A 27102-nucleotide genomic window follows, 5' to 3' on the forward strand; every position below is an offset into this window, starting at 1 on the left:
AGCCAACGTGAAACAGAAGTTGTTTAACTTTGCCTCAGTAAATATTGCTCCCACAACTTTAGTTATTTTCATTCGACACTAATCTCCATTTCACTCAATCTAATTTTCAAAAAAGTGTCAGTTCAGTAGTCCTCACAGAACAGCAGCAAGAGCTCTTTAGAAATCAAACGTGGCCAAATGAAGCCATAGGACTCCACAAAATGGCTCTGTCAGCAGGCTGTTGCTTGGAGAAGACATCCCGTGGGACTCTATCCTGATCTCGAGGCTAATGGCCCAGTGATAACTTAGGAGAACAGCAGGCATGCAAATGGCTGTGCGAGTATTGCCATGTCACAATCCAGGACACCACAGTGAAGATGTTGCAGGCAGATGTTTTCATGCAGATGACTGTTTATCAATTGATATCCCACCTTTCAGAATAACAATCCTGCCAAGCCAGCATACAGCAGAGTAAAAACAAATCCATACTAAAACCATACTGAGGATGAGTGGCAGTGCATCCCATGGAAGATTCATGTGTCCCCCATTAATGCAGCGTCTTGTTTTTATATTATCTTTATTCTGATTTTATTTTATTCTTACTGCCAGCTGCCTTGGGCACTTTGACTGAGAGGCAGATTATAAATCTGACAAATAATAATTTGAATTCTTGACTCTACCCTGGGCCTCCAGCTCACCTAGTTAAGAAGGACATGTCTGGTGGTTCAAAGCCATGCAGCCTCAACCTGTTCATGTTAACTGAGAAGTAAGTGCAAGTGAATACAGTGGGACTAACCCCCAAGTAATATACCCCCAAACCAGCAGCCTCACCATGCTTTCCCCAAATTTCCCCAGTGCTCACAGCGCTGAGGGGTGTAGGCCTCAGGCTCATGGCCTAGATGCTGCCACACATGTTTATAGCAGCATTGTGGGTTAATTAACCCAGAATTTGCCACAGTGCATACCGGGAGCATTCCGCAGCCTTCTTGAATATTCAGTTCCAGATCGGGCCAATCAGTGGTTGCTACATGACACCCTGACCCAGATACTATACATTAATTGTGGGTTAAACAACCCATAGTTAGCCTAGCTATTAACTGTATGTTAAGTAACTGTGTGTTTAACCCCCAATTAACCCACAGTGTCCGGGTTCGGACATCATATAGCAACCCCTGATGGGCCCGATCAGGGGTCAAATATTCAAAATGGCCATGGAACACACCCAGCATGTGCCACAGCAAAGCATTGGTTAATTAACCCATGACTTGCCGCCGTTACATGTCAACCAAGTCATAGTTTCATAGCTACCATTGAATTTGCTCGAAATGGTTTCCCTGGAAAGAAATCACCATTGGCATGATCAAGGAGTTAATGCAAAATAAGCAGCTTCCCTGATTTTGCCAGAATGCCTTCTGTTCCTAGTGAACACAGGATGGTGCTGATTAATACTGTTACAATTAGTATTTATCAGCAGCATCTGTTCTCTAGCTAACAACCTGTATCTGATTATTTTCAAAGAACAGAATGCATTCGCTGTTGCAGTATATTGCTCACAATTGCTGCATTGGGACCATTATCAAAGAAAATGTCAGGTGAAATCAGATGTTATAAATAAGCCCACTTTGCAAATGAAGAATTAGCAGTTGTGTGTGTGTGTGTGGGGGGGGTAGTTCTATATTCATTGGTGACAACATACAATATTCAGCTCTCTCTTGTTCTGGGATATTGTAGGCCCAATGTAGTTGGCAGTGTGGCTGTGGCTGTCATCCCAGACAGGATTGGTGCTTCTCTAGCCAGCTACCTACTTATCTCAATACTGGAAATCTGACCCCCTGGGAAACTGAAGCAGGATCTGCCTCTTTTGAAGTTTGCTTGTTTCCACTATGCTGTATTCACACTGGTTTCTTTAAAAAGCAAATATTACAAAGACACCATAAATCTCCAGTGCTCCTTCATCCAAAGGAAATGGAGGTTGCAGCCCTATGCCCAATTAAGACCCAACAAACAGAGTAGGACTTGTTTCTGAGTAAACATATGCAGGCATATGCTGTTACCCATCCTTCAATACTGGCCTGGACATCTCACCACTCAGAGAAATGAAGAGAGTGTACCATTATTTAAGAGACTGAATCATAAGCTAGGCTATTCTCGCTGGAGGCTTTAACAGGATTTTTCTTCTGAATCTAATTATATATTGTAAATTGAGCTTCTTTGTAATTTATGGGATGAAAATTATTAAATGAAATGAGCAAATCTTTTAAAAATGAGCTTCCCCTGCAACTAGAATTCTTAAACTGTGCAGAATCATTATTTGACTGAAATAAATTTGAAGTTGTTGCTGGGACTTCGCAGAAGTGGGGCGGCAGCGGGGGCAGGGGGTGCTGACTACAGGAGAAGAGTAATGGGGATGAATTGGTGTGTCCAGAACAAGCTCATTAAGGGAATGGAAAACAATAACATGGGAAGGGAATGAAAACAGCCTTTCTAGCACCAACGATGCAATGGATGTGGTAAACCCTAGAAGTCCCACCGGCGAGTGGAAGGAGAGTTCAATAGGGAGAGAGTCTTGGACTCTCGGGGCCACAGCCCAGATTCAGGGCCCCATTTAACCATGAAGCTCACTGGGCTCTCTCAGCCTACTCTCCCTCCCTAAATCATTCTGGTTGTATTCTCCCTCTCTGACACATAACCACTACCACTGTTCTTCTCTGCCCCCACCACCCTACCGCGCCATCATGTTTCTTCATGTAATTCATAGAATCATAGAACAGTAGGGTTGGAAGGGGCCTACAAGGCCATCGAGTCCAACCCCCTGCTCAGTGCAGGAATCCAAGTCAGAGCATCCCTGACAGGTGGCTGTCTGACTCCAGCCTCGTCTTGAACGCCTCCAGTGTGGGAGAGCCCACCACCTCCCTAGGCCATTGGTTCCATTATCGTATTGCTCTAACAGTCAGGAAGTTTTTCCTGATGTTCAGCCGGAATCTGGCTTCCTGTCACTTGAGCCCATTATTCTGTGTCCTGCACTCTGGGATGATCGAGAAGAGATCCTGGCCTTCCTCTCTGTGACAACCTTTCAAGGACTTGAAGAGCACTATCATGTCTCCCCTCAGTCTTCTCTTCTCAAGGCTAAACATGGCCAGTTCTTTCAGTCTCTTTTCATAGGGCTTTGTTTCCAGTCCCCTGATCATCTTCATTGCCCTCCTCTGAACCCTCTCCAGCTTGTCTGCATCCTTCTTAAAGTGTGGTGCCCAGAACTGGACACAGTACTCCAGATGAGGCCTAACCAGTGCTGAGTAGAGAGTAACTAGTACTTCCCAGGATTTGGAAGCTATGATTCTATTAATGAGCCCAAAATAGCATTTGCCTTTTTTGCAGCCACATCACATTGTTGGCTCTTATTCAGCTTGTGATCTACAACAATTCCAAGATCCTTCTCACTTGTAGTGTGGTTGAGCCATATATCCCCCATCTTGTAACTGTGCATTTGGTTTCTTTTTCCTAGGTGCAGAACTTGGCATTTATCCCTACGCATAAGCCTTCGTCCATTGTTACCCCCAACTTTACATCTCCCTCCCGTGGTAGGATTCAGTTTAAAGCCCTCCTCATGAAGTTCTTCATGCTATGGCCAAACGCATTCTTCCCAGCCTTTGTGAGTTGCAACCCATCCCTTGCCAACAGCCCATCTTCCAGGAAGTATAGCCCGTGGTCCCAGAATCCAGATCTCTCTTGTTGGCACCACCTTCGTAGCCAGTCATTCACCCGGAGTATTTTTCTTTCCTTTTCTTTCCCTCTTCTAACTACTGGAGGGATGGATAAGAAAATTATCTAGGCCCCAAAGTTCTTGAGTTTCCAAAGCTTCAAAATAATTGCACATGTGGAGTATTTAAAATGGCCACAGTAGGGAAACAAGTATGTCTGTATACATAATTGTATTAAAAATTAACAGCCAAAGCTAGAGATCCAAGCTGGCATGCATGCCACTGTGAGTGAGGAGGGACCCCACAGCAACAGAGCATGAAGTGCTATTGGCCTGATTACTGGGGGGTGGGGGGGTGATTCTGTGTAAAGTATTTCTTAGATATTGGCAGGTGTATCTCCATATTTCTTGCCACAGCTCTCATGGTACAATTATGGCTTTTCAGAATATACTTTAAGAGTTATTTGTCAAGCAGAAACTATTAGAATGTTACGGTAGGCCCGGTAAAACTAGCAAAAGAGGTATTTAATGGGTATTGGTGATAAGAAACTGAGCTTTGAAGGTTACTCAGAAATGGACCCACTGACTGCATATTTGTCCTCTGATGTGCTAGACCATTACGGATAGACTCAAAATGAAGAAGATATTTTTAATTGCTCTAGACTTTCTCTGCAGGTTCTTATTCCATCCTGATCGGGCTCAAAGGTGCTTTGCACAAAAATGATTGTCATCATTGTCATTTAAACATCCTCTTGAACAAGTTCATATATCTCTATGTTTTTCTTGCAGGTGATGGGCTTGGCAATGGCCTGGCTATACTGGCAGAAGCTCAACGAGATTCATTCCAGGCTGGACACTGTGGATTTCAAGCAACTGGGCATAAGCGATTTCAACCCTGCCTCTCTGGACCTCACGGGTGCTGGCTGGTGCTGGTGCTTGCCCCGAGAAGGTGGCTACGTTCCAGTTGGTAGCAAAGACGATGATGTGGGAGATGATGCCATCTACCAAAGTAAAGTGTAACATTCTGAACAATCAACGTCAGAGGGACTGCTCAAGGCCTTGGTGCAGCCACCGATGCAGGACAGCAAGGTGTGGAGTGGCGTTGTTTTTTACTTAGCAAAGCGATATGCATAACGGCTGCTTTATCTGCAACAGTTTTCAGAAGCACACGTGTGTGTGTGTGTGTGTGTGTGTGTGCACGTGTGTGCAATCGTGTGTCTGTACTGATGTTAAAAATTCAGGTAGCGTTTTTCTGATTTGAACTTCCACTGTTTTTTGTATTTTCTGAAATAAAATAAGGTTGTGTCTGTCTCATGTTTCAGTGAATGCATCCTAGAACTGTAGGAGCAGAAAGAACATGAATGTTGCAGCTTTTCTCAAACCACATAAAATGTAAAATGTCTCTTCTCTCACCCACATGCATCTAGTACTGTGCCAATTTTTTGTGCTCATTTTAAATTTATTCATCCCTTAGACTTCCAGTACAAAAGTCCCCCCAAATTCCTGCCCTGTGTGTCTTTTATGGGGTTTTCAGTCCCGATCACACTGTGCTTCAACACCATTTTAAAAATGGTTCTTCATTACATAGACCCAGTCAGCCAACCATCATGTAGTGACCGTGGTGATGCCAGAGCACCAAGCAGCAAATCAGATTCAGCTACACAACATCACTGAAGGCAAGCAAAGCCAATGCTCTGCCTCAGTTTAAGTCAGCGTGGGGAAGGGGAGGCACATGCTCATTGCCAAAGCAGCCACACTGCCTGAGCCACAAGGACATTTGCTGTCTGCAGCACTGTGGCAGTTTCACTTCACCGCGGCAAGACAGAGAGCATCAGAAGCAAGGCCGCCTTCCTGGCGGAAGGACCTTTGCTCATCCTTTTGAGCCAAAAAGCAGGCCTGCTTTGCGGAGGACGTACAAAATGGATGTAAAACTTAGCCCCCCGTTTCAGCTCAGCTCCACACCCACACTGCATAGCCTGCACCGCAAGCCAAACCTTCATCCAGCAATTGTCTGTTATAGATCCTATCTTGGCTTCATGTAAATATTGCCTAATAACACTGGAAGCAGTGCCAGGCCCAAAAGCGTTCCCAATCTGATCCTTCCAGGCAAGTGGGGCTTTGGCCAGGCCAGCCACTGCCATAGCTAACAGGTCCTCCGAGGAGTTCCCTACCATCAGCAACTGACTTGTCTGGATAGAACTTAAAATACCTTGCCGAGTCGCCAGCAACAATGTGAACAGCTTTGCTGTCCACGTTCAGCAGCGGGGTGGGTGCAGGTGGGTCCTGGCTGCGGGGCACACTTCCCCAAACTGGCCCACATACAGCCAGTGTGTTGGACTGCAGCTCTCATAACACCCCTGCCGGCCCCGGCTAGAGTTGCAGCCCAGCACAGCTGGAGGATGAGAGGCTGGGGAAGGCCGGTGTAGGGTCTACTTCAGGCTTGGCCAGGAATGAACCTGCCCACGTCGCAGGCGTCCGGTGCTTCCCCGTTCAGCAACATATGGCCAAAGAGGCCCATTCCTGGCCCTGCTGCTTCCTTGACATATTGGGTTGGATCCAGATGCATGTCATACTTCGGGTAGGGCCATTTAGCTCAATCGGACCCAAGTACATCATGACTAACTAAAGTCCCGTTGAGTATGACTTAATGTGGAACCAACCCTTTGTTTATAAAATTCTACAATAAAGCCGTCAGTGCCTATTGAAAGAAAAGGGTTTGAAGCACCTGGGAATAATGAGCAGCTTCTACAATTTGAGGCTGAAACATAATGTTGAAGGAGGAGAGGGGACAAAAGAGACAGGGTGCTTGCAGATGAGTCTGGAAGGCGCCCTCCCTCATTCATGGAATTTTATGCAAGGTGCGTGGGTCTGGAGGATACCTTCCATGTGTGACCTGTGTTTTTCCCACAGCTACTTCTGTCTTTTTACTTACCCCAGAAAATCCATTAAGGGAGGAAAGACCAAATAGCTGCACAAGGCCTTTTGATCGGGAGTGCTAGGAGCCCTCCATCTGGGAGCACAATGAGAGGGAGAAACCTTTCTTAGAAGGCAAATGAAATATTAACATTCAAACACCTGTCAAGGGAGCCCATATAATCCGGTGCTGAAATTCTAAGCCCGTCTTTCCCAGAGTAGTTGTTGCATACCATCTCTTTCAGAGCCAAGCCCAGAAGGCTCTGGCACAGGCAGGCCAGTTCAGGGAAGGAGCGGGTGCCCCTTTTGCAGCGGAACTCCGTATAAGCGGTGGGGTCTGCATGCTTTCCTCCAGGCCTAGGACAGGGGTGGGTAACCCTTTCCACCCTGAAGGGCTACATACGAGGCTGGGTGGGGGGTTCAGGGCTGCATGCATGCATCCACATAGACGTGCACATACAGAGGGGAGGGGAGAGCTGGGGGAGGGGGAGCAAAGTCCCACTGCTAACTGTGATCCTGGGTCCATTGGAATTGTGGGGGGTGTTAAAGCCCTTCCCCCTGCTCCAGCGTCCCTGATCAGAAGTGCTGTTTGCCCACCACCATTAGCAGACAGGAAACTGCAGTCCTGGCTGCACTGGGATCACTGCAAGAGGGGGAAGCTAAAACGTCTTGCGCCCCCGCCCCACCAGCCCTGATTGGGATGGCTGTGTGATGAGCAGTGCTGGAAAGCAGTTTTCCCTCCACAGATTAGCTGCTCAACTGGGCACATGCAGACAGTAATAGGGGAATGTGGGTGGGGCTCCCCAGAGCTCATGGGGTCCACGGAGAGGGGGAGGATGGGTTGCCCACCTCTGGCCTAGATGGACCTGGGGCAGTGCTCGGTTCAGTAGCACTTGGCTCCCCCCACTCACAATCTAAATTGTTTTCATACAATCATAGAATAGTAGGGTTGGAAGGGGCCTACAAGGCCAGCGAGTACAACCACCTGCTCAATGCAGGAATCCAAGTCAAAGCATCCCTGACAGGTGGCTGTCCAGCCTCGTCTTGAACGACTCCAGTGTGGGAGAGCCCACCGCCTCCTTGGGTAATGGGTTCCATTGTTGTCTTGCTCTAATGGTCAGGAAGTTTCTCCTGATGTTCAGCCGGAATCTGGCTTCCTGTCACTTGAGCCCATGATTCCGTGTCCTGCACTCTGGGATGATCGAGAAGAGATCCTGGCCGTCCTCTCTGTGACAACCTTTCAAGTACTTGAAGAGCGCTATCCTATCTCCCCTCAGTCTTCTCTTCTCAAGGCTAAACATGCCCAGTTCTTTCAGTCTCTCCTCATAGGGCTTTGTTTCTAGTCCCCTGATCATCTTCGTTGCTCTCCTCCGAACCCTCCCCAGCTTGTCTGCAACCTTCTTAAAGTGCGGTGCCCAGAACTGGACACAGTACTCCAGCTGAGGCCTAACCAGTGCTGAGTAGAGGGGAACTAGTACTTCCCAGGATTTGGAAGCTCTACTTCTATTAATGCAGCCCAAAAGAGCATTTGCCTTTTTTGCAGCCACATCACATTGTTGGCTCATATTCAGCTTGTAATCAACAACAATTCAAAGATCCTTCTCGCTTGTGGTGTTGTTGAGCCAGGTATCCCCCATCTTGTAACTGTGCATCTGGTTTCTTTTCCCTAGGTGCAGAACTTGGCATTTATCCCTATTAAATTTCATTCTCTTGTTTTCTGCCCAGCACTCCAGCCTATCCAGATCACTTTCAACTTTGTTTCTGTCTGTATTAGCTATCCCACCCAATTTTGTGTCATCTGCAAATTTGATCAGCATTCCCTGCACCTCCTCCTCCAAGTCCTTAATACAAATGTTGAAGAGCGCTGGGCCCAGGACTGAGCCCTGCGGTACCCCACTCGTTACCTCTCCCCAGTTTGAGAAGATCCCATTGATAAGCACCCTTTGACTCCGATTCTGTAGCCAACTGCGGATCCACCTGATAGCTGTTTCATCTAGCCCACTTTGAGCTAGTTTGCTCATCAGGATATCATGGGGCACTTTGTCGAAAGCTTTGCTGAAGTCGAGGTATATGATGTCCACAGCATTCCCACAGTGCACAAGGGAGGTGACCTGATCCAAAAATGAGATCAGATTCGTCTGGTAGGATTTGTTCTTGACAAATCCATGTTGGCTTCGAGTAATCACTGCATTGTTTTCAAGGTGCTTACAGATGGATTGCTTTATAATCTGCTCCAGAATTTTCCCAGGGATTGATGTCAAAGTGATTGGTCTGTAGTTCCCAGGTTCCTCCTTTTTATCCTTTTTGAAGACAGGGACAACATTAGCCCTCCTCCAGTCATCTGGCACTTCCCCTGTCCTCCATGATTTCTCAAAGAGAATAGACAGTGGTTCTGAGAGTTCTTCTGCCAGTTCCTTTATGACTCTAGGATGCAGTTCATCTGGCCCTGGAGATTTGAACTCATTCAAAGTCATTAGGTGTTCCTTGACCATATGTCTTGCCATGGGTCCTTACTGATCATTGTTCTGAATTTATTAAAATTGGCTTTCCTAAAATCCAGGGTACACATTTGGCTACACTCAGCTTTTGCTTCCCTTAGAACCAAGAACTCAAGTTTAACATGGTCACTTTCCCCCAGAGTTCCTGTAACTTTATCCACTAAGTCATCTCTGTTGGTTAGGATCAAGTCAAGGATAGCCGATCCTCTAGTTCCTTGCTCCACTTTCTGTAGGAGGAAGTTATCTACAACACAAGTCAGGAATTTCTTGGAGGGGCCATGTTTTGCAGAATTTATCTCCCAACAAATATTGGGGAAATTGAAGGCCCCCATTACTACTACCTCATGCTTCCTTGAAACATTGGCTATTTGCTTTTCAAAAGTTTCATCCTCGTCTTCTCCTGGATTGGGTGGCCGGTAGGGATGTCAGAGAATTCCGCCACGGATTCCAGTGAGGCTGGATTCTTTAGAATCTTTAGATGCTTTAGAATCCGCCCTCCCCCGGAATCCGTGGCGAAACAGCCTCCTGCCCCCTGCCCCCCCGCAAAATCCCCCTGCAGCGGAACTTACCTGGGGCGGATGTGGTGGCGGCGGCTCCGGCAGCAGCTCCGGCAGCAGCTGGTCTCCCGGCCGGACGCAGCCAGGCCGCTGCAGCCACCATTTGCGGCCTTGCAGCCATGACAGGCTACATAAGTATTTACGTAGCCTATCACGGCAAAGAGCAGGGACGCAAATGGCGCAGCAGCCGCCATTTGCGTCCCTGCTCTTTGCCGTGATAGGCTACACAAATACTTACGTAGCCTATCACAGCTGCTTGCAAGAACGCAAATGGTGGCCGCTACGACGGAACTCCAGCTGTGGACGGCCCTGGCCGGCGGCTCTGCGGAGCCACTGTGGAGCGCAGCCAGCCAGAGAGGATTCCGGGGGGAGGGACGGAGTGCCTCCCCCCCACCGCGGATGCCCCTGCGCAGAGCCAGGTAAGGGATTCGTACATCCCTAGTGGCTGGTAGTAGACTCCGACCACCATGTTCCTTTTATTTCTTGCTCCATTTATTTTAACCCAGATGCTCTCGATGGGGCTGCCAAGCTCATCCTCCTGTATTTCTGTGCAGAGATACGTATTTTTCATAGAATCATAGAATTTTTAACATATAGTGGAACCCCACCTCCTTTTCTGTTCCTCCTGTTCTTTTTGAACAAGTTATATCCTTCTGTTGCTGTATTCCAGTCATGGGAGTCATCTCACCAAGTTTCAGTTACACCTATCAAGTCATAATTTCCCTCCCATATTAAGAGTTCAAGTTCGTTCTGTTTGTTTCCCATACTCCGGGCATTAGTGTATAGACATTGAAGACCATGTGCTTCATAGTCTGGCTTTCTTCCTACATGTTTCTGAAGACAATTATTGGGTGCTGTTCTCTCCGTTGCAGTGCATGAGGCTTTGTCCACTGTTACCCCCAGCTTTACTTCTCCCTTCCCTGTAGGATTCAGTTTGAAGCCCTCCTGATGAAGTTCTCCATGCTGTGGCCGTCTGGCTGAACACATTCTTCCCAGCCTTTGAGAGGTGCAACTTCTCAACTTCCCTTGCCAGCAGCCCATCTTCCAGGAAGTATAGCCCGTGGTCCCAGAATCCAAATCTCTCACACCGGCACCACCTTCGTAGCCAGTCATTCACCCGGAGTATTTTTCGTTCCCTTTCCATCCCTCTTCTAACTACTGGAAGGATGGATGAGAAAACTATCTGGGCCCCAAAGTTCTTGGGTTTCCTGCCCAAAGCTTCAAAGTCTGACATGATTTCTTCGTGGCTCTGCTTGGCAGTATCATTTGTTCCTACATGGATGAGAAGAAAGGGATACCTGTCAGTGGGTTTTATGAGTGCAAGCAACCCTTCAGTCACATCTCTAATCTGTCTTCCCAGGAGACAGCATACCTGGTGAGTCCACAGGTCTTCGCAACATACTTGGGTTTTGATCCCACGCAGCAAGAAGTCTCCCACTACCACTCTTTTGCCCTGGGCTTTCCCAGTTAATTGTAATAATCAGTTGTGGTTTTGGAAGTACTCTGGGGTGTGCTGCTGTTCCCATATATACAATAGTATTAAGCAAAAGTCCCTGCTGACTTCAGGAAGAGTCACTGCATGATCAACACCAATGCTCATCCAACGACTAAGCAGCTGAACATGGACAAGAGCTCTGGGTTCATCCCAACTCTGTGGTGGCTTTCTTAACTGAGTTTTGGGGCCAATAGGACTAACAATTCCCATTATTACAGTAACGTATATCACAGGGCTGTTGTGAGGTCAAACACAAGACCATAAAGCACATGGCATACACACGCACACGCACACACATGTACAAAGAGAGAGAGAAATAGTTGTTAAAGGAATTTTAGATAGCAATCTTGATGTTCTATTATCTTCCATCTACCAGACTTGATTTAAATAAGCAAATAAAGGCTCTTTGAAAATATCTCCATTTTTATTTATATCTCCATTTGATTTTTCTGGAGGCTCTTTCTCTTTGGAACTTTCCACCTTGTTCTGTTGGACGGTTCTTCAGCAACGGTGGCTGTGTCGTGTCAAGACTGAAACAGCAGCATTCACAAAGCTTTGATGCCATTTGTTTTCATGCCGATGCCCCTTGATGTATGATGCATGGTTGCAGCGCAGCATGAATCACTTAGTCTGTGTTTCATACCTTGCCGGATGTGACTCTGTATAAGAGTGATTTCAAGGTGAAGCTTTTCAGAGAAGGCTGTAATATCCCCCAAATAGCACATTGAACAGAGAGCTGGTCTTAGACCCTGGGCCTGCATCCAACTCTTACAGCGGAGTAGAGGAGACAAGATTTTTGAGCAAATCACTTTGTACTTTGGGTTGAGAGCATCAAACTTGGCATGGACATGCAGTGATGATGCCTCAACATTGCCTGATATGGATCCACCTTCATATCTACTTCTGTTTTGAAATAAATAAGTTGTACTTTTGTACACTGTTCCTTATAAAGAACATTCCCAGTGGTGATTGCAAGGTCCCAATAGGATTAGATGACAAATATAATATGGGTGTACGTACACAATACTCACAAAACAAGAAATTTGCATGTACACAATGTAAGGTGAAGTCCTATAATGTATATTTAAATAATTATACATGCTAGAAAATGTATAATTGTCTAGAAAATGTTGCTAAATAATACAAGATGTTGTCTCTAAAACATAATTTTATATCCATCACTGACCTGATGTTAATACCAAATATGAAAAGCCCCAAATTAACTTGCAACTTTCCTGGTTAGTATGCAAATTGATACTGACATACACTGATTTATGGGACATAAATATGATCCAAACTATGTACCTATATTAGCATAAACGTCAGGTATGGACCTGACCTAGGTACTTGTTCTGTTGATAAGTTCACTTTGTGATGTCAGTACTGTTATTCAACTTAAATTATTCCTGAAAACAGTTTCCTTCACAATGGCCTCTGCATGCCTTCTCCAAACTATGCTATATGTGTCTGTAGCACTTTTCTGACTTGCCCAAGTGTTGTCTACTTTGTTTGCCGCTGAGAGCCACATTCTCTCCCAAGCCAGCCTGCAGGACTTGGTTACTTTGGATCTCTTTGAAATACCTTGAAAGGAACTTGGATTCCTGCATTGAGCAGGGGGTTGGACTCGATGGCCTTGTAGGCCCCTTCCAGCCCTACTATTCTATGATTCTATTCTATTCTATTCTATTCTATTCTACCTTTCCCAGGTATGCCCTCCCTGATGTGTTGCATGCATTGAATGTTTTCCAGAGCTACCTGTTGTGGGGGAATATTCTCTAGGGATTGTGATCGTCTCAAAACATGATGCTGCTTTGCCTCGTTGAATTTGCCCAATCCGCTGGTTTTATCCTGCAGATGTACTACAAACCTTTCAAGTGGCGCCATGGTATTGTCAGGAATAGGGGTTAATGGTCAGTATGACAATGGAGGGGAGGCTGGTGTATCTGATCCGAAAACAATAATACAAAATCACTATATGAATAATCAGTAAAAAGGAACTGTAGCAACAGAGAGAGCACAAGCTCACATAAAGCAGCAGTAAACTCAAGCACCAAATGCTTTGCCTGAATAAAACACTTCGGCCGCCTGCCTAAAACAGGGAGTGAGCCTGTCAGGTCTCACCAGGCAGGATGTTCTACAACTGCAGCACCACCGAGAAGCCCCCGTCCCTGGTGCCGACCAGCCAGATATGCTACGGAGACCTTTAGAGGGCAGGGCCTAAGCCCATCTTAGAGTTCAGGAAGGGCTGCATGAGCAAAGGCGGCCTGAAGATAAACTGGTCCCAGGACAACAGAGTGGTGATGGTGAACCTGGTGGGCCTCCACCACTGAAGGAGACCTGCTCACGAGCACATGGAACCATCAGCAGCGCCTCTCCAGCTCATCTGGGAGAAGGTGGAATGCTGGACCCTCATGCTTATTTCCTATGAAAAGAGGGGCTGGTGCTCAATTCTGCCTGGAAGCACACCTCTCTGATCTGGAACCCCTTCCCCCTGGCCTCTGTAGTTACTCAGTGGTGAGGGAGATGTACCCTGCACTTGTTCTAGATCACTTTATCCCCCCCCCCCGTGTGTGTGTGTATACACACATACAAGTTGGTTCCTCATGAACACAGTTCATAGAGAAAAATCAAATCTAACAAAAGGTTTAACAACTAAGGGTGTACAGAGACTTAAAAAAAAAAAAAAATTTAACAGCTGGAGACTTCCTTTCTGAGCAATAACTAAACTTTGACTGAGCTACTTTTAACTGTAGATTTCTCTTATTCCCTTCATGTTTTGTTTACAGGCCATATGTTACTGGCATATCATTGTATTTTGGCCTGCACCTGTGTTTATACAGGTGTACACAGACTTTTTTTCTGTTCATATTTAATTTGGCCCAATTTGCAATTAATTGTGTTTGTTTAATTATACTTGACATTTTTTGATATTAAAAATAAAACTTTATAGTACATTTTATAGAAGATAGCCTAATTCTTAAAAAAAAAAAAAAAGCTTTATGGACATAAATAAACTCCCGACTTTGAATTATAGTGAAAACCTTTGTTATTTGTAGAATCTGAGTGTAAACAGCTTTCCAATGAAGTATGTTTCATGAGAATTGGTCAAGGGGAAGGCAGTCCAGAAAGGATGACCAGCTGACTCCCGACTTTGAATTACAGTCAGGGCCAGAAATATTGGAACAAGGATAACTGTTTTGGCAGTTGGCCTCTGTACACCACCACATTGAAGTTGAAAGGAAACACACCCACATGGGAGCGAAGTCAGGACTTTCAGCAGTAATTCAAGGGGTCTGACAAAAGTGGGGCACTAACCATTCAGGAAGGACAGCCAGTGGCCTACACACACACCCATCGTTGGTGGCTCATAAGTAATGGAACAAATGGCTGACAAGCAGCGGCATGGCCAGGTGTGGCCTGTTTCCTAGGTGCCCCATGACCAATCAAGCAGATAAAAGGCCTGGAGGCGGTTCTGAGTGTTACGTTTGCATTTGGTAGCTGTTCACTGGAACTCCCAACGTGAGGTCCAAAGAGGTGTCCGTGCAAGCGAAGGAGGCCATCATTAGGCTGAGGAAACAACATAAACCCATCAGAGAGATAGCAAAAACAGTGGGAGTGGCCAATACAGCAATTTGGAACATCCTGAAAAAGAAGGAATTAACTGGCAAGCTCAGCAACAGCAAAAGGCCTGGCAGACCACGGAAGACAACTAAAGTGGATGGCCGCAGAATGCTGCTCAGGGTGAAGAGGAACCCTTTCACAACATCTAGCCAGGTCAAGAACACTCTTGGGGAGATAGGCATGTCATTGTCAACATCTACAGTCAAGAGACAGCTTTATGAATGTAAATACAGAGGCTTCACAACAAGGCGCAAACCACTGGTAACGCTCAAGAACTGAAAGGCCAGATTAGCCTTTGCCAGCAAACACCTAAAAAAAGCCTGCCCAGTTCTGGAATAAGATTCTTTGGACTGAAGAAACCAAGATTAACTTGTACCAGAATGATGGGAAGAGAAAAGTATGGAGAAGCAAAGGAACAGCTCATGATCCAAAGCATACCACATCATCTGCCAAACATGGTGGAGGCAGTGTTACGGCATGGGCATGTATGGCCGCCAATGGAACTGGGTCACTGGTGTTTCTTGATGATCTGACTGCTGATCAAAGCAGCAGGATGAATTTTGAAGTGTACAGGGCTATACTTTCTGCTCAGATTCAGCCGAATGCTGCCAAACTGATAGGACACCGCTTCATATTGCAGATGGATAATGACCCAAAACATACAGCAAAAGCTACCCAAGAGTTTCTCAAGGCAAAGAAGTGGGATGTTCTGCAATGGCCAAGTCAGTCACCTGATCTCAACCCAACAGAGCATGCTTTTCACTTACTGAAGACAAGACTGAAGGCAGAAAGTAGGGATGTATGAAAGTGACTTACCTTTCACGGATTATGTTGATGGGGGGAGGCATTCCGTTCCTCCCCCCCGGAATCCTCGATGGCAGGCTGTGCTCTGCGGCAGCTCTGCGTAGCAGCCGGCCAGGCCCAGCCCAGCCCAGAGCCGTCTGCAGCTGGATTTCCGGCCACGGAGGGCTCGGGGGGGGGGAACTGCGTATGCAAATGGCGGCGGCTACAGCCGCCACCATTTGCGTTCCTTATTTTTGGCTGTCTGAATCTACGTAAATATTTACGTAGACTATGACGGCGAAAATAAAGGGGAACGCAAATAGCGTAGTGGGCGCTATTTGCGTCCCTTTTTGATTCACTGTTTTAGCCTACATAAATCTTTACGTAGGCTAAAATGGCGAATCAAAAAGAGATGCAAATAGCGCCCACTACGCTATTTGTGTTCCCCTTTATTTTCACCGTCATAGTCTACGTAAATATTTACGTAGACTAAGACGGCCAAAAATAAGGAACGCAAATGGCGGCAGCCGTAGCCGCCACCATTTGCGTACGCGTTTGTTTGGGTTTTTTAACCCACCCAGCCATGATAGGCTACATAAAGATTTACGTAGCCTATCACGTCGTGTGTGTTTTTTTTAAACCCAGCTATGATAGGCTACGTAAATCTTTACGTAGCCTATCACGTCTTTTTTTTTTTTTTTAACAAGACTGCAAATGTCTTGTTAAAAAACCGAAGCCGCTGCCGGAGCCACCGCCACCTGGAAGATCCGCCCCAGGTAAGTCTCATCCCGGGGGGGATCCGTGGGGGGGCAGGGGGGGCAGGCCGTTCCACCACGGAGTTCGGTGGGCCAAATGCACTGGCATTCGGCCTCACCAAGATCCGTGGTGGAATTCTCTGACATCCCTAGCAGAAAGACCCACAAACAAGCAGCAGCTGAAGGCAGCTGCAGTAAAGGCCCGGCAAAGCATCTTGAGGGAGGAAACTCAGCATTTGGTCATGTCCATGGGTTCCAGACTTCAGGCAGTCATTGACTGCAAAGGATTTTCATCCAGGTAATAACGGCAATCCTTAAATTTGAAATGATGTTGGTTTGTTCCATTACTTATGAGCCACCAACAATGGGTGTGTGTGTAGGCCACTGGCTGTCCTTCCTGAGTGGTTAGTGCCCCACTTTTGTCAAGCCCCTTGAATTACAGCTGAAAGTCCTGACTTTGCTCCCAACTGGGTGTGTTTCGTTTCAACTTCAATGTGGTGGTGTACAGAGGCCAACTGCCAAATCAGTTATCCTTGCTCCAATACTTCTGGCCCTGGCTGTATATATTTAAGATAAGACCTCTCTCACTCTCGCTCTCTCTCTCTCTCTCTCTCTCTCACACACACACACACACACACACTTTGGAGTGGGGCCTTGATATAGAAAGCCAGAGCTGACCCCCAGTGACCCCAGAACAAATTAGGGTTTGCAGCTCCATGCAACTCACCTCCGCATCAAGCTGCACATTCCACATTCTCTGCTTTCACAGAGAGCCCCGTGTACTTCTGGCCATCCAGGCCAGAAGTAACCAATGCATGTATGTATGACGGTGGCCGGCCTGCCCCAACCATCAGCACCTCTGTCTTGCCTGGATTTCACGTCACCTTGTTTGCCCAGCCCATTCAGATCACATTTGGGAAGGAAGCTGGATGCATAAGTTTGTTGAGGAACAGTGCTGGTTCTTGGCTTAACACAGCAGCTTCCCCTCCATATAGGGGTGTACGAAACCCTGCTTACCTGGCTCCGCCGGGTTCCCCTGGGGGGGGAGGCGCTCCGTCCCTCCCTCCGGAATCCTCGCCGGGGGGGAGGTGCTCTGTGCCTCCCCCCGGAATCCTGGCCGGCCGGCTCCGCTCCGCGGCCAAGCTGTGGAGCCGCCGGCCAGCTCCAGCCACCCACAGCCAGACATCCGGCCGCTGGGCAGCTCTGCAGGGACACAAATGGCGGCTGTCCCTGTGTTAGCCGTGATAGGCTATGTAAGTATTTATGTAGCCTATCACGGCTGAAGAGGAAGACGCGAATGGCAGCTGCAGGACAGCCGCTATTCGCACATCAGCGTGGACGGGAGCAGGTAGGCGCTCTGTTTCGCGCGCCTTTCGTGGGGTGGGGGCAGCGGGCACTTCGTCCCGCACGCCTTTCGTGGGTTGGGGGGGCGGGGGCTTCGTTCCGCAACGGGTTTCGGGGGGCCGAATGCACTGGCATTTGGCCTCACCAAGATCCGTCGTGGAATTCTCTGACATCCCTACCTCCATATCAGGCAATTGATGGAAATCAAATGCCCAAACATTTAAAAGAAAGAAATGGGGCTTCGGGTGTCCCTGCACGAGCACTTTATTGCATGCTCGTGATTGGTCACTCAGAGAATTTTGCGGGTCCTTTACATGACATCGTCAACCTCCAAGATGCCTCGCGCACATTTTCCCCGTTATCGCACCTTTCAAAAAGATTGGAGATAAACTAGTAATAAAAGTTTATGGTGCCATATCAGCAGTGTGTAATACCAGCTTAACGCCTTGAACTTCCTGAGGAAGGACTTTCCTCAATTCAAACCACATGTCTCTCGATCGCAGATTGGAGGGAGAAGAGTAAAATGCCTCCCTGCAATGAAGGGAGACAGATCTGATCCCCCCACCCCACCAAGCTCAGACTCAACGTCCTCTGTTGATTCAGAGCGCCCCATTAAGTTCAGCAGGGCTTCCTCCCACGTAAGTGTGCCTAGGGCCGCAGGGAAACAGTACAGCACAAGTTAAGCAACAAAAGCAAAATACCCACACACCCCTGTGCTCCTTTGCACACATGCCAGGGAGGGAGGGGAGGGGGGCGCTTCCTCCTTATGTGCCCATCCTAATCCCACAAAGAAAGTGGAAGCACAAAACCCCAGCAAGGATGCGGTGGCGGGGGGGGGGGGTTTGGTTTGCTTAATGTAGAGACATCCATGGATTATTTTTCTCACTTCCCTGGTACAGAGAAAATTGTGTGGTTGTAGCACCATCTTGTGGTCCAAAAGAGGGTACTCGGGGGGGGGGGGAGGTGAGCTTTCTTGCTTGGAATGTTTGTTGTTTTGCAACATCACAGGGGACTGAGGCTGCTGGAGCATCACTTTCTTAAGAGATGATTTATCCTCCCACGCCAGTTGACATGAGCTGGTTGTGACTCCCAAGTCCAGCTGGCTCACACATTTTTCCCAGGACTTGATAAAAGTTTCAGGTTTTTGGAATCATACTAAGGTGGTTGGCAACTCTACCAGGATCATAAGATGGACTCAAACAATGAATGGCAGGAATTGGTGCCTGACTGAAGCGCCTGCCACTACAGCAGTGTTCCCCAACCTGGTGCCCACCAAACGTTTTGGACTATAACTCCCACCATTCCTTGCCATTGGCCATGTTGGCTGGGGCTGATGAGAGTTGTAGTCCAAAACATCTGGAGGGCACTGGGTTGGGAAAGGCTTCCCGGGTTGGGGAGGGAGAAATTAATCTTTTTCCCTCATTGCAGCGCCATTATGGGAAAAGTTGCACTAGTGGTTGTGGATTGGATTTCCATGACTTAGGGCAGGTGCGTCTTGCAAAAATACTTCACTTCCAGCTACCAGCTGCACATTGCAGGAAGAAGCTGTATGCAGTGGAAGCTTGCAGGTCAGCCAGAGGAAACGCCATCAGCCCATGCAGCTCCGGTGCAGCAGGGAAGTCCCCTTGAGCCAGTGTGGAGTAATGGCTAGAGTGTTGGACTGGGAGCCCAGAGATCCGGGTTCTTGTCCCAACTCAGCCATGGAAGCTCACTGGGTGACTTTGGGCCAGTCACAGACTCTCAGCCCAACCTACCTCACAGGGTTGTTGTTGTGAGGATAAAAGGGAGAGGAGGAGAATCATGTAAGCCGCCTTGGGTTCCTTGCAAGAGGAAAAAAGGCGGGATATAAATGCAATAAATAAATAAATAAATAAATAAATAAATAAAAAAAATTGATTAGATTCAGAGGATCCCAAAGCTTGAGGTTCTCATGAGCAGTGGATCGGGGCAGCGGGCACCTCTTGCTAAAGCTCCTCATCCAAAATCTGGTACTGTATTGACTCAGAAACAGCCTGCAGAGTGTGGTCCTGCCCTCTTCTCCCATTTGATATAACCCAGGCAGCTGAGTGCCTCCCCACGTATGCAAAATGGTGGTGGGAATCAATGGACCAATATCAACGCACGTTTTGCAGGACTGCTCGAGTCCCTGGAACTCCTGGGGATCGTAAAGCCTGCAGGGAAGCCAGGCTCCTTCCTTTTTCCCACGGTTACTTCCTCAACATGTATCTGAACCTGCCTTATACTGAGCCAGACCTCTGGTCCCTCCAGCCAGTACGGTGTACTCTGTGCAAAGACTGCTCATCTTCACTTGAAAAGCTGACAAGACTGGCTTGTACGGCCAGCACTGCAGCAAAGTTTTGTTTTCTGAAATGTATGGGAAAACTTACATCATCTAATATGACAAGGATTAATTATGCATGCAAATTGTGCACTAAAGTTGTGAAATGAGCTACAAACGCAATTTAAACCTGATTTATTGAAAAGTGGAAGAAATGGAAGGGGCTGCAAATGGAGCACCAGCGACCTCCATTGCTGCTGGTGTGCTAACACAGCCAAACAGGAAAGGCAGTGAATGCTGGACATTGACCAGTGAGCGCTGGCAATCAGCCCAAGGTGCTTCCAGCTGGAGAGGCCCTAGCACCAGCAGCCAGAAGGCCTCGTGCTGCTATTCCGGCTTTCTTTCCTTAACAGATGGAAGAAGCAGTGGGAAAACACAGGAGGGTCATGAGTGGAAGACAGCTTCTTCAGGCCCCCTTTAGAATTCCATGAAGAAAGCAGAACGACGGTGCAGTCAAAGGTTCATCTGGAAGGTGCTCAAATGAACAAGGAGGAGGCCTGGCTGGGCAGGGTGAATGGGGCTGAGCAAAGGAACAGGCATGTAAGAGTCAGCTGGTTACCTACACTTTGTCCTATATGAACCCACCCAGATTTTAAGATCTTTGCTTCTCTGCATCCCGCCAACTGGTGTGTTTGGCAAGGACACAAAACAGGGCCTTCTCGGTGGCTCTGCCAAGGCTTTGGAACCCCCTTTCCAGCGAGGCCCATTTCACTGCTTCTCTTATCAGCAGCTGAAAGGCTGACTTTCCTCCCGCTGAGGTGGTTTCTTCAGCTGCTGCTGTTTTTAATTTGCTTTGCTGTTAACTAGTTTTATTCATTTTATTTACTTTTAGTGTATTAATTAATTACGGTTTACTGTTAGCCACCTGGAGCATGTGGTTATGGATAGGACGGGCATAAATGTAAATAAGCATATAAATGCATGGACTGTGTCCCCCTCCCTTGCAAAATGCTTGTTGCCTCTCGCAGGCACAGACAACTGTAAAGTGTGCCCGAGTCCGCACAGGACGTGAGCCTGGCTCCTGGGACAGCCAGGGCTCTCACTCTGCATGGCTCCAACCTGCTGACCCATGAGCTCGCTGCCCATCGAGTGCCATTCTTCTGGGAAGAAAGTTGGGGTTCAAATCCAGTCGATCCTTCAGCAAACCCAATTGCAAAGGAGCGCCTGCCCCTGGCTGTCTGGCGGTGTCCGTGTGCCCGTCGAAAGGGCGGTTGCTTGCCGGCTGTTGCTGCTGCCCCTGTGCAGGCTGTCCGGGATTTAAACCCCTCTCCAAAGGGACACCTGGAGCTCGTGGGCGCAAGTGCTGCCTCCTGCTGCTGCCGCGGCCGCCGCCACCCTCGTCTCCACACTCCGTGAGGCCTGGTGCGCATGTGCGCATGTGTGGAGGGGATGTCTTCATGGCCCCCAGGATGTGCATCATCCGTGTGGAGGGTGCTGGCAAACGGGGCCTGCAGCTTGATGTGCAGATATCACTAGGGGGAAAGGTTTGTCTTCTCCTCTGAAAAACACCACCCACTGATTTCTGCGCATCAGGGGGCTGTTGTAGGCCCAGGCCCAGGCCAGAGCAGCAACTCAGTTCGATGCCAGTGGATGTGGGCCAGCGGATGTGCTCAGGATGAGGCCGTTCTCCCTCCCAAGGAAGTGCTGGAGGAGCCCCCTCACATTACTAGAGCTGCAATGCAGCCCCCCCCTGCTGCTCCTGATGTCTTCACCAATGTCCGGCAGAGAAGCAGTAGTGCTGTCGGCAGCTGCGATGGTGGGTTTTAAAAGGGCTCCTCAAGCAGAAGACTCCGCCAGAACACCAAAAAGGACAGAGGAGGGCCAACATGGCAGAGCGGCCGGCTGGGGTGCTGGGATTCTAGTCCAGAGGGCACTCAGGTGGGCAAGGCTGAGCTAGAGAGCCTGGCTGGGATGCAGATACGATAGCGCTGAAGTACCTGAAACGTTGTCCCAGAGAGGAAGGCCGGGATCTCTTCTCAATCACCCCAGGGTGCAGGACACGGAACCATGGGCTCAAGTGACAGGAAGCCAGATTCCAGCTGAACATCTGGAAAAACTTCCTGACTGTTAGAGCAATATGACAATGGAACCCATTACCTAGGGAGGTGGTGGGCTCTCCCACACTGGAGGCGTTCAAGGCAAGGCTGGACAGCCATCTGTCAGGGATGCTCTGACCTGGATTCCTGCATTGAGCAGGGGGAGAACTCCCCTTCCACATGAACTGCTGTACCTATCCTTCTGAAACTTTGCTGGTTTCTTACTTAGGGACAACTCTAAGCTGTCTGTAATTTTCAGAACAATGGTCCACATGGAAAATAAGGAGAGAAGAATGTCCCCTTTTGGAGACCTCAAAATGTCAAGGCCACCCTTGCACAAAACCCCTTGTGGCTATCTGAAATTTGGAGACATGATCTCCTCTGATGGGGCACTGAATCCTGAAACGTTTATCCAGTTCTTCCAAGGAATTAAAATGTTATTGGCAGTTCCCTTTAAAAGAAAATCAAAATATAAACCCTGCAACTATTTTTCTGACATTGGGTGGGTGTAATCCCCTTCTAGTTCTGACCAAGACAAAAAAGTTACAGGTGTTTTTTAAAAAAATTCCAAAGGTAGTCAACAGGAAGCATAAAGACTCATTTTTCCAAACCTTGACTCGGGTTTGGCACTGAGCTGAAGTGGTCCGACTACAAATTGGCCCGAGCAGAAGTGGGATGTTTTCCAAAATGTTGAATCAGGGTATGAGTTGCAGTGCACGCTTCTTATGTATGTATGTAATCTATACACACACGCAAGCACACCACATGCACACCACACAAACACACACACACACATATTAGAGGTGTGCTTAGACTCAGAGAGAGAGAGAGATGCAAATTTGTGTTATGGGCCTGTGCCCCAGATCTTTTAAGAACCTAGCAACACCCCTGCTGAATGGTATTTTTAATACACTGTTCAAAACTTTGCAACTTTAAAGAAGGAAAAAATAAAACAAACTTAAATATTTGCAAGCGTGCTGCTTTGAATGCTGGAGACAGACAACAGTTTTGGGTCAAACCAGTTTTGAAGGTTTTTAAAGCACTAGAAACCCTGCAAAACCTGGGAAACAGGAAAGGAGTGGCTAGAGACAGGGTGCTCCCAGACAGAAGGCTGCTAGTGCTACCAGTCAAAAGGCATTGTGCAGCTATTCTGTCTTTTCCTCCTTAATGGATTTTTTTAATGGAAAGAAAGAAAAGAAGGAACAAGTGGTGGGAAAACACAGGAGGGTTACAAGCAGAAAACAACATCATCTGGACCCCCTGTAAAACTCTGTGAAATGAGGCAGGACAATCGCATTAAAGCCTCATCTGGAAGTACCCAGGGCAGATCTACATTGCGCCCGCCATTGCAATGCATTCGGTGTCCTGTCGGGTTAAATGCTCTCGCATTAAAATGTGATTATCCACATTCACCCATTTTCCCCGTTGCGGTGCTTCATCAAATGTGTGAGCTTGGTTCACACTAGGGATGGGGGAGAATTTCTCCCCGAAACTTCGGGGGGCCGAGTGCCAACGTGTTCGGCCCCCCGAAGTAGTTTCGGGGAGAAATTCTCCGCACCCCCCCCGGGACGGGACTTACCTTTCCCGAATATCCCTCCTGGCGGCGGGTCCCGGCGGCGGTTTGTCAGGTCTTCGACAGGGGCAGAGGCAGCAGCCGGTCTTTCGACCGGCTGCCGCCACCGCCATTCCAACAAAAGTTAAAAAAAAAAAAACCATGCCCCCGTGATAGGCTACATGACGATTAACGTAGCCTATCACGGCTAGATCTGCAAAGTCAGCCGTGATAGGCTACGTTGATCGTCACGTAGCCTATCACGGGTGACTTAAAAAAAAAAAAAAGCGTGTACGGCTAATGGCGGCCCCCATAGGGAGCCGCCATTCACGTTCCTTATTTGGTCGCTGTAGTCTACGTAAAGATTACGTAGACTACGGCGAAAATAAGGGCAATGCTATTTGCGCAAATTGCTATTTGCGTTGCCCTTATTTTCGCCGTAGTCTACGTAAAGATTTACATAGACTACAGCGACCAAATAAGGAACGCGAATGGCGGCTCCCTATGGGGGCCGCCATTTGTGTACGCGCTTTTTTTTTTTTTAAGTCACCCGTGATAGGCTACGTGACGATCAACGTAGCCTATCACGGCTGACTTTGCAGATCTAGCCGTGATAGGCTACGTTAATCGTCACGTAGCCTATCACGGGGGCGTTTTTTTTTTTTTAACTTTTTATTTCGTGGCCGGGCGAGGCGAGGCGCCTCCCCCCCAGCCTGAATTTCAGCCGGGCAAGGCGGGAAGCCTCCCCCCCCGGCCTGAACTTCGGGGGGAGCAGCAAAGCGCCTCCCCCCCACTGCGAAGCAAGCTGCGAGACCAGGTAAGTGGCTTTCTTGCACTCCTAGTTCACACTTGATCGCTGTGCTGATTTCCTGCTCTTAAAGATGGAAGCTCTCATTGGAGGATCAGAAACTCTTCCTGTTTCTGCTGATTCCACACCTACCACGCTCACAGCTCTAGACGGCCCCATGTCATCTTCCAGCTACTGATTGCATAGCTTCCTCAGCACTCAATGTTTCCTCAGCAACAAGCAAAGGGCTGGATGTATGCACGCTTGTCTGATCTCAAAAGCTAAGCAGGGTCGGCCCCAGTCAGTAGTTGGATGGGCAACTGCCTGGGAATCAGGCTTCCTGCATTGAGCAGGAGGTTGTTCTATCCCTTCAAATGAAACTAAGTTTTACCCCCTCCTATTCCCCGCTTTGGATCTTTTTTTTTTTAATTAAAGCGTTATCTTCGAAGAATCGTGGCTTCTCTGCAATTTTTTTTTTTTCTAATTCAGGCATGATCTTCGAAGGTTTGAAAATTCGAAGATTTGAAGCTTCAAATGTACTCACATTTTTATATTTACTTAAAAGCAACTGTGAGAAAATGCTATGAATTTGATTGGAGCAGCAGCACTGAGGGTAGCCACACTTAACTGTTTCCCCCTTGGCATTTCCTGTAAGATAACACCACCACCCCTGCTGTTCCATGAAGCTCCTGTTAGTTTCACAACAGAACGATAGATGATTGATAGATAGATAGATAGATAGATAGATAGATAGATAGCTTGTATTATGATTTTTACCCACAGGCTCTATCAAACTTAGGTGGTCCAGTCCTGGGTCTCCTGCACAGCACACAGTTTGGCTTGCAGGCGACCATGGGCCAGGCCGGGGGTGGGCTGGAGGCAAGTCATGCAGCATATCTGCCCTATTTTTTCCCCATCCAAGAAAATAGGTGGAGCGAAGCAGGGCTGGGCCAGGTGACTGGGAGAGCACTTTGGAAGTTCATCATCCTGAACTTCCTGGGAGGAAGGTAGGATAGGGTTGTAAAAAAAGAAAGAAAATGAAGAACCAGTAAACAACCATAGATAGCAGTAGCCACAATGATCGGAGCATTTCTTTTTCAGCAGTCTGAAAAGTGCAGTTGCTTATTAGGAGACTTGCTCTTGACATCCTGAGGGTCTGTTCACTTTAAGGTGTCTTCTAGTCCTTATGGCTGTGGCGAGAAGCTTTACAAGTGCATGGGTTCTTTTGGATGCCTTCTTGTGGCTGAGCAAGGCTTCCAGTGGTCAACACTTCCTCACGTTGGCCTTCTATTCATGTCTTCTTGCCATCCCTTCCTTCAGTTCCCCCTGACCAGCTTCATTTAACCTGTGTGAGGGTCAGGCATGACGGCAAGGCTCAGTAGAGGTGGGATGAGGTGGCACTTTGGCCAGGAGGGGAGGGGCAGTGGGGAGAGGGGCCACGTAATGCCACTGCTGGTGCCTGCTTCCTAAACCCGAGTTTCAGCTGCAAGTCTGTGGGGCTTTAGGCATTGTCCTCACCAACAGGCTTGTCATGTTCCATTTTATTTGAGGGTTGGTGTCGTTCTAGTGCTAAGAGGCTGAGCTGTGAAGCAAGCAGCCCCTGGTTCAAAGCTCGTCTCTGCCATGAACTCGTGCGATGGTCTTAGGCAAACCCCTCTCTCTCAGCCTCAGTACCCCCAGCTGCAATATAATACTGACTTACCTACCTTAAAGGGTTGTTTTAAGGATAACAACTAGATAATGCACATGAAGCACTTTGAAAGCACAATACAAATGTTAAGTATTATTATTTCAATCAATACCCAAGCTAGAGAAAACTGTCATATCCTGATTCAGTCCAAAATGGGTCCACCTAGCCCAGCTTTCTGTTTCCAGTGGTGGTCAGCCAGATGCCCCAATGGGAAAGCTCACAAGCAGGGCATGAAGGTGGTGGCCATCCCCTGTTGCCTGAACTTGGCATCTAGTCCTGAGAGGTAGATTGCCTCTGTTCACGTCATTTTTACCCATCAAACTAATTCACCCGGAGCTGAAACTGGTCCATTGCGGCCTTTCTATCCCTTCACTCAAGAGTCCTAACTGGTCAGAGAACTAGAAGAAAATTCTGCTTGGCAATGGTATCCTGAAGACTGGTTGCATTTTATCTACATGCAATGGTCTTTGCTAGCACGTCCTCTTTTGAGAGCTATCTGTATCCTGTGACATGATATCTCTCTGTGCTCAGAAAAGGATCGATCCGCATGTCCCCAAGCACATTTCAGCTGGGAGGTTGCAGGGTTGGGACTTGGGAGTCAATACTGCCCTGGCATCAACAGTCCAGAACGCCTGCTTCCTCACTCTAAACCACCTGGGATTTGACAGGTCCCCTGAACTTAATCTTGAGGATCTGCTTGGAAGTTTCAAACGTAAGTACAATACTGATTAAACTTACAATTCTTTGTTATAGATCAGAGCTGCTCAAAAAGGGGAGGGGGTAGACAGTTTGTGTTAACAATAAGCAATGTAGGTTAAGTATGTTATGGATTTATCTAGCTTGGGTGTTTCTTTTGAAAAAGGAAAGTGGGGTATCTAAATAGCAGAGATGCAACAAGCTCTCCTCCTTCATCCATTAATCAACCCACAGCTCAGTCCTGTGCATGTTTAATCAAAAACAACCCCGGCCTCCTGAGTTCAGTGGGACTTACTTGTTAGCAAGCCTATGTGGAATACTGGATTCTGAAGCTTCAGTGGGGGGACCCTTTTAATTCAGG

General features: G+C 47.7%; 2 protein-coding genes across 3 annotated transcripts in view; one reads left to right on the forward strand and one right to left on the reverse strand.

Annotated features, from left to right (window-relative positions):
- Window positions 1-5095, forward strand: part of LOC146340800 (tetraspanin-15-like) — a 155047-nt gene extending 149952 nt beyond the window's left edge. The window contains exon 8 of one of the 2 annotated variants that reach the window (XM_084807116.1): window positions 4466-5095. In XM_084807116.1, coding sequence (XP_084663242.1) covers window positions 4466-4696 — 231 coding nt within the window. In that variant the 3' untranslated portion in view covers window positions 4697-5095. The remainder of the gene's footprint in view (window positions 1-4465) is intronic. The other variant, XM_084807117.1, reaches the window with a different exon arrangement.
- Window positions 1-27102, reverse strand: part of LOC146340798 (uncharacterized) — an 815287-nt gene that overhangs the window by 473906 nt on the left and 314279 nt on the right. The gene's annotated exons all lie outside the window — the stretch shown is intronic.

This window comes from Heloderma suspectum, chromosome 6 (genome assembly GCF_057233095.1).
Source record: "Heloderma suspectum isolate Gila_16-S chromosome 6, 16-S_ref, whole genome shotgun sequence".
NCBI lineage: Eukaryota > Metazoa > Chordata > Lepidosauria > Squamata > Helodermatidae > Heloderma > Heloderma suspectum.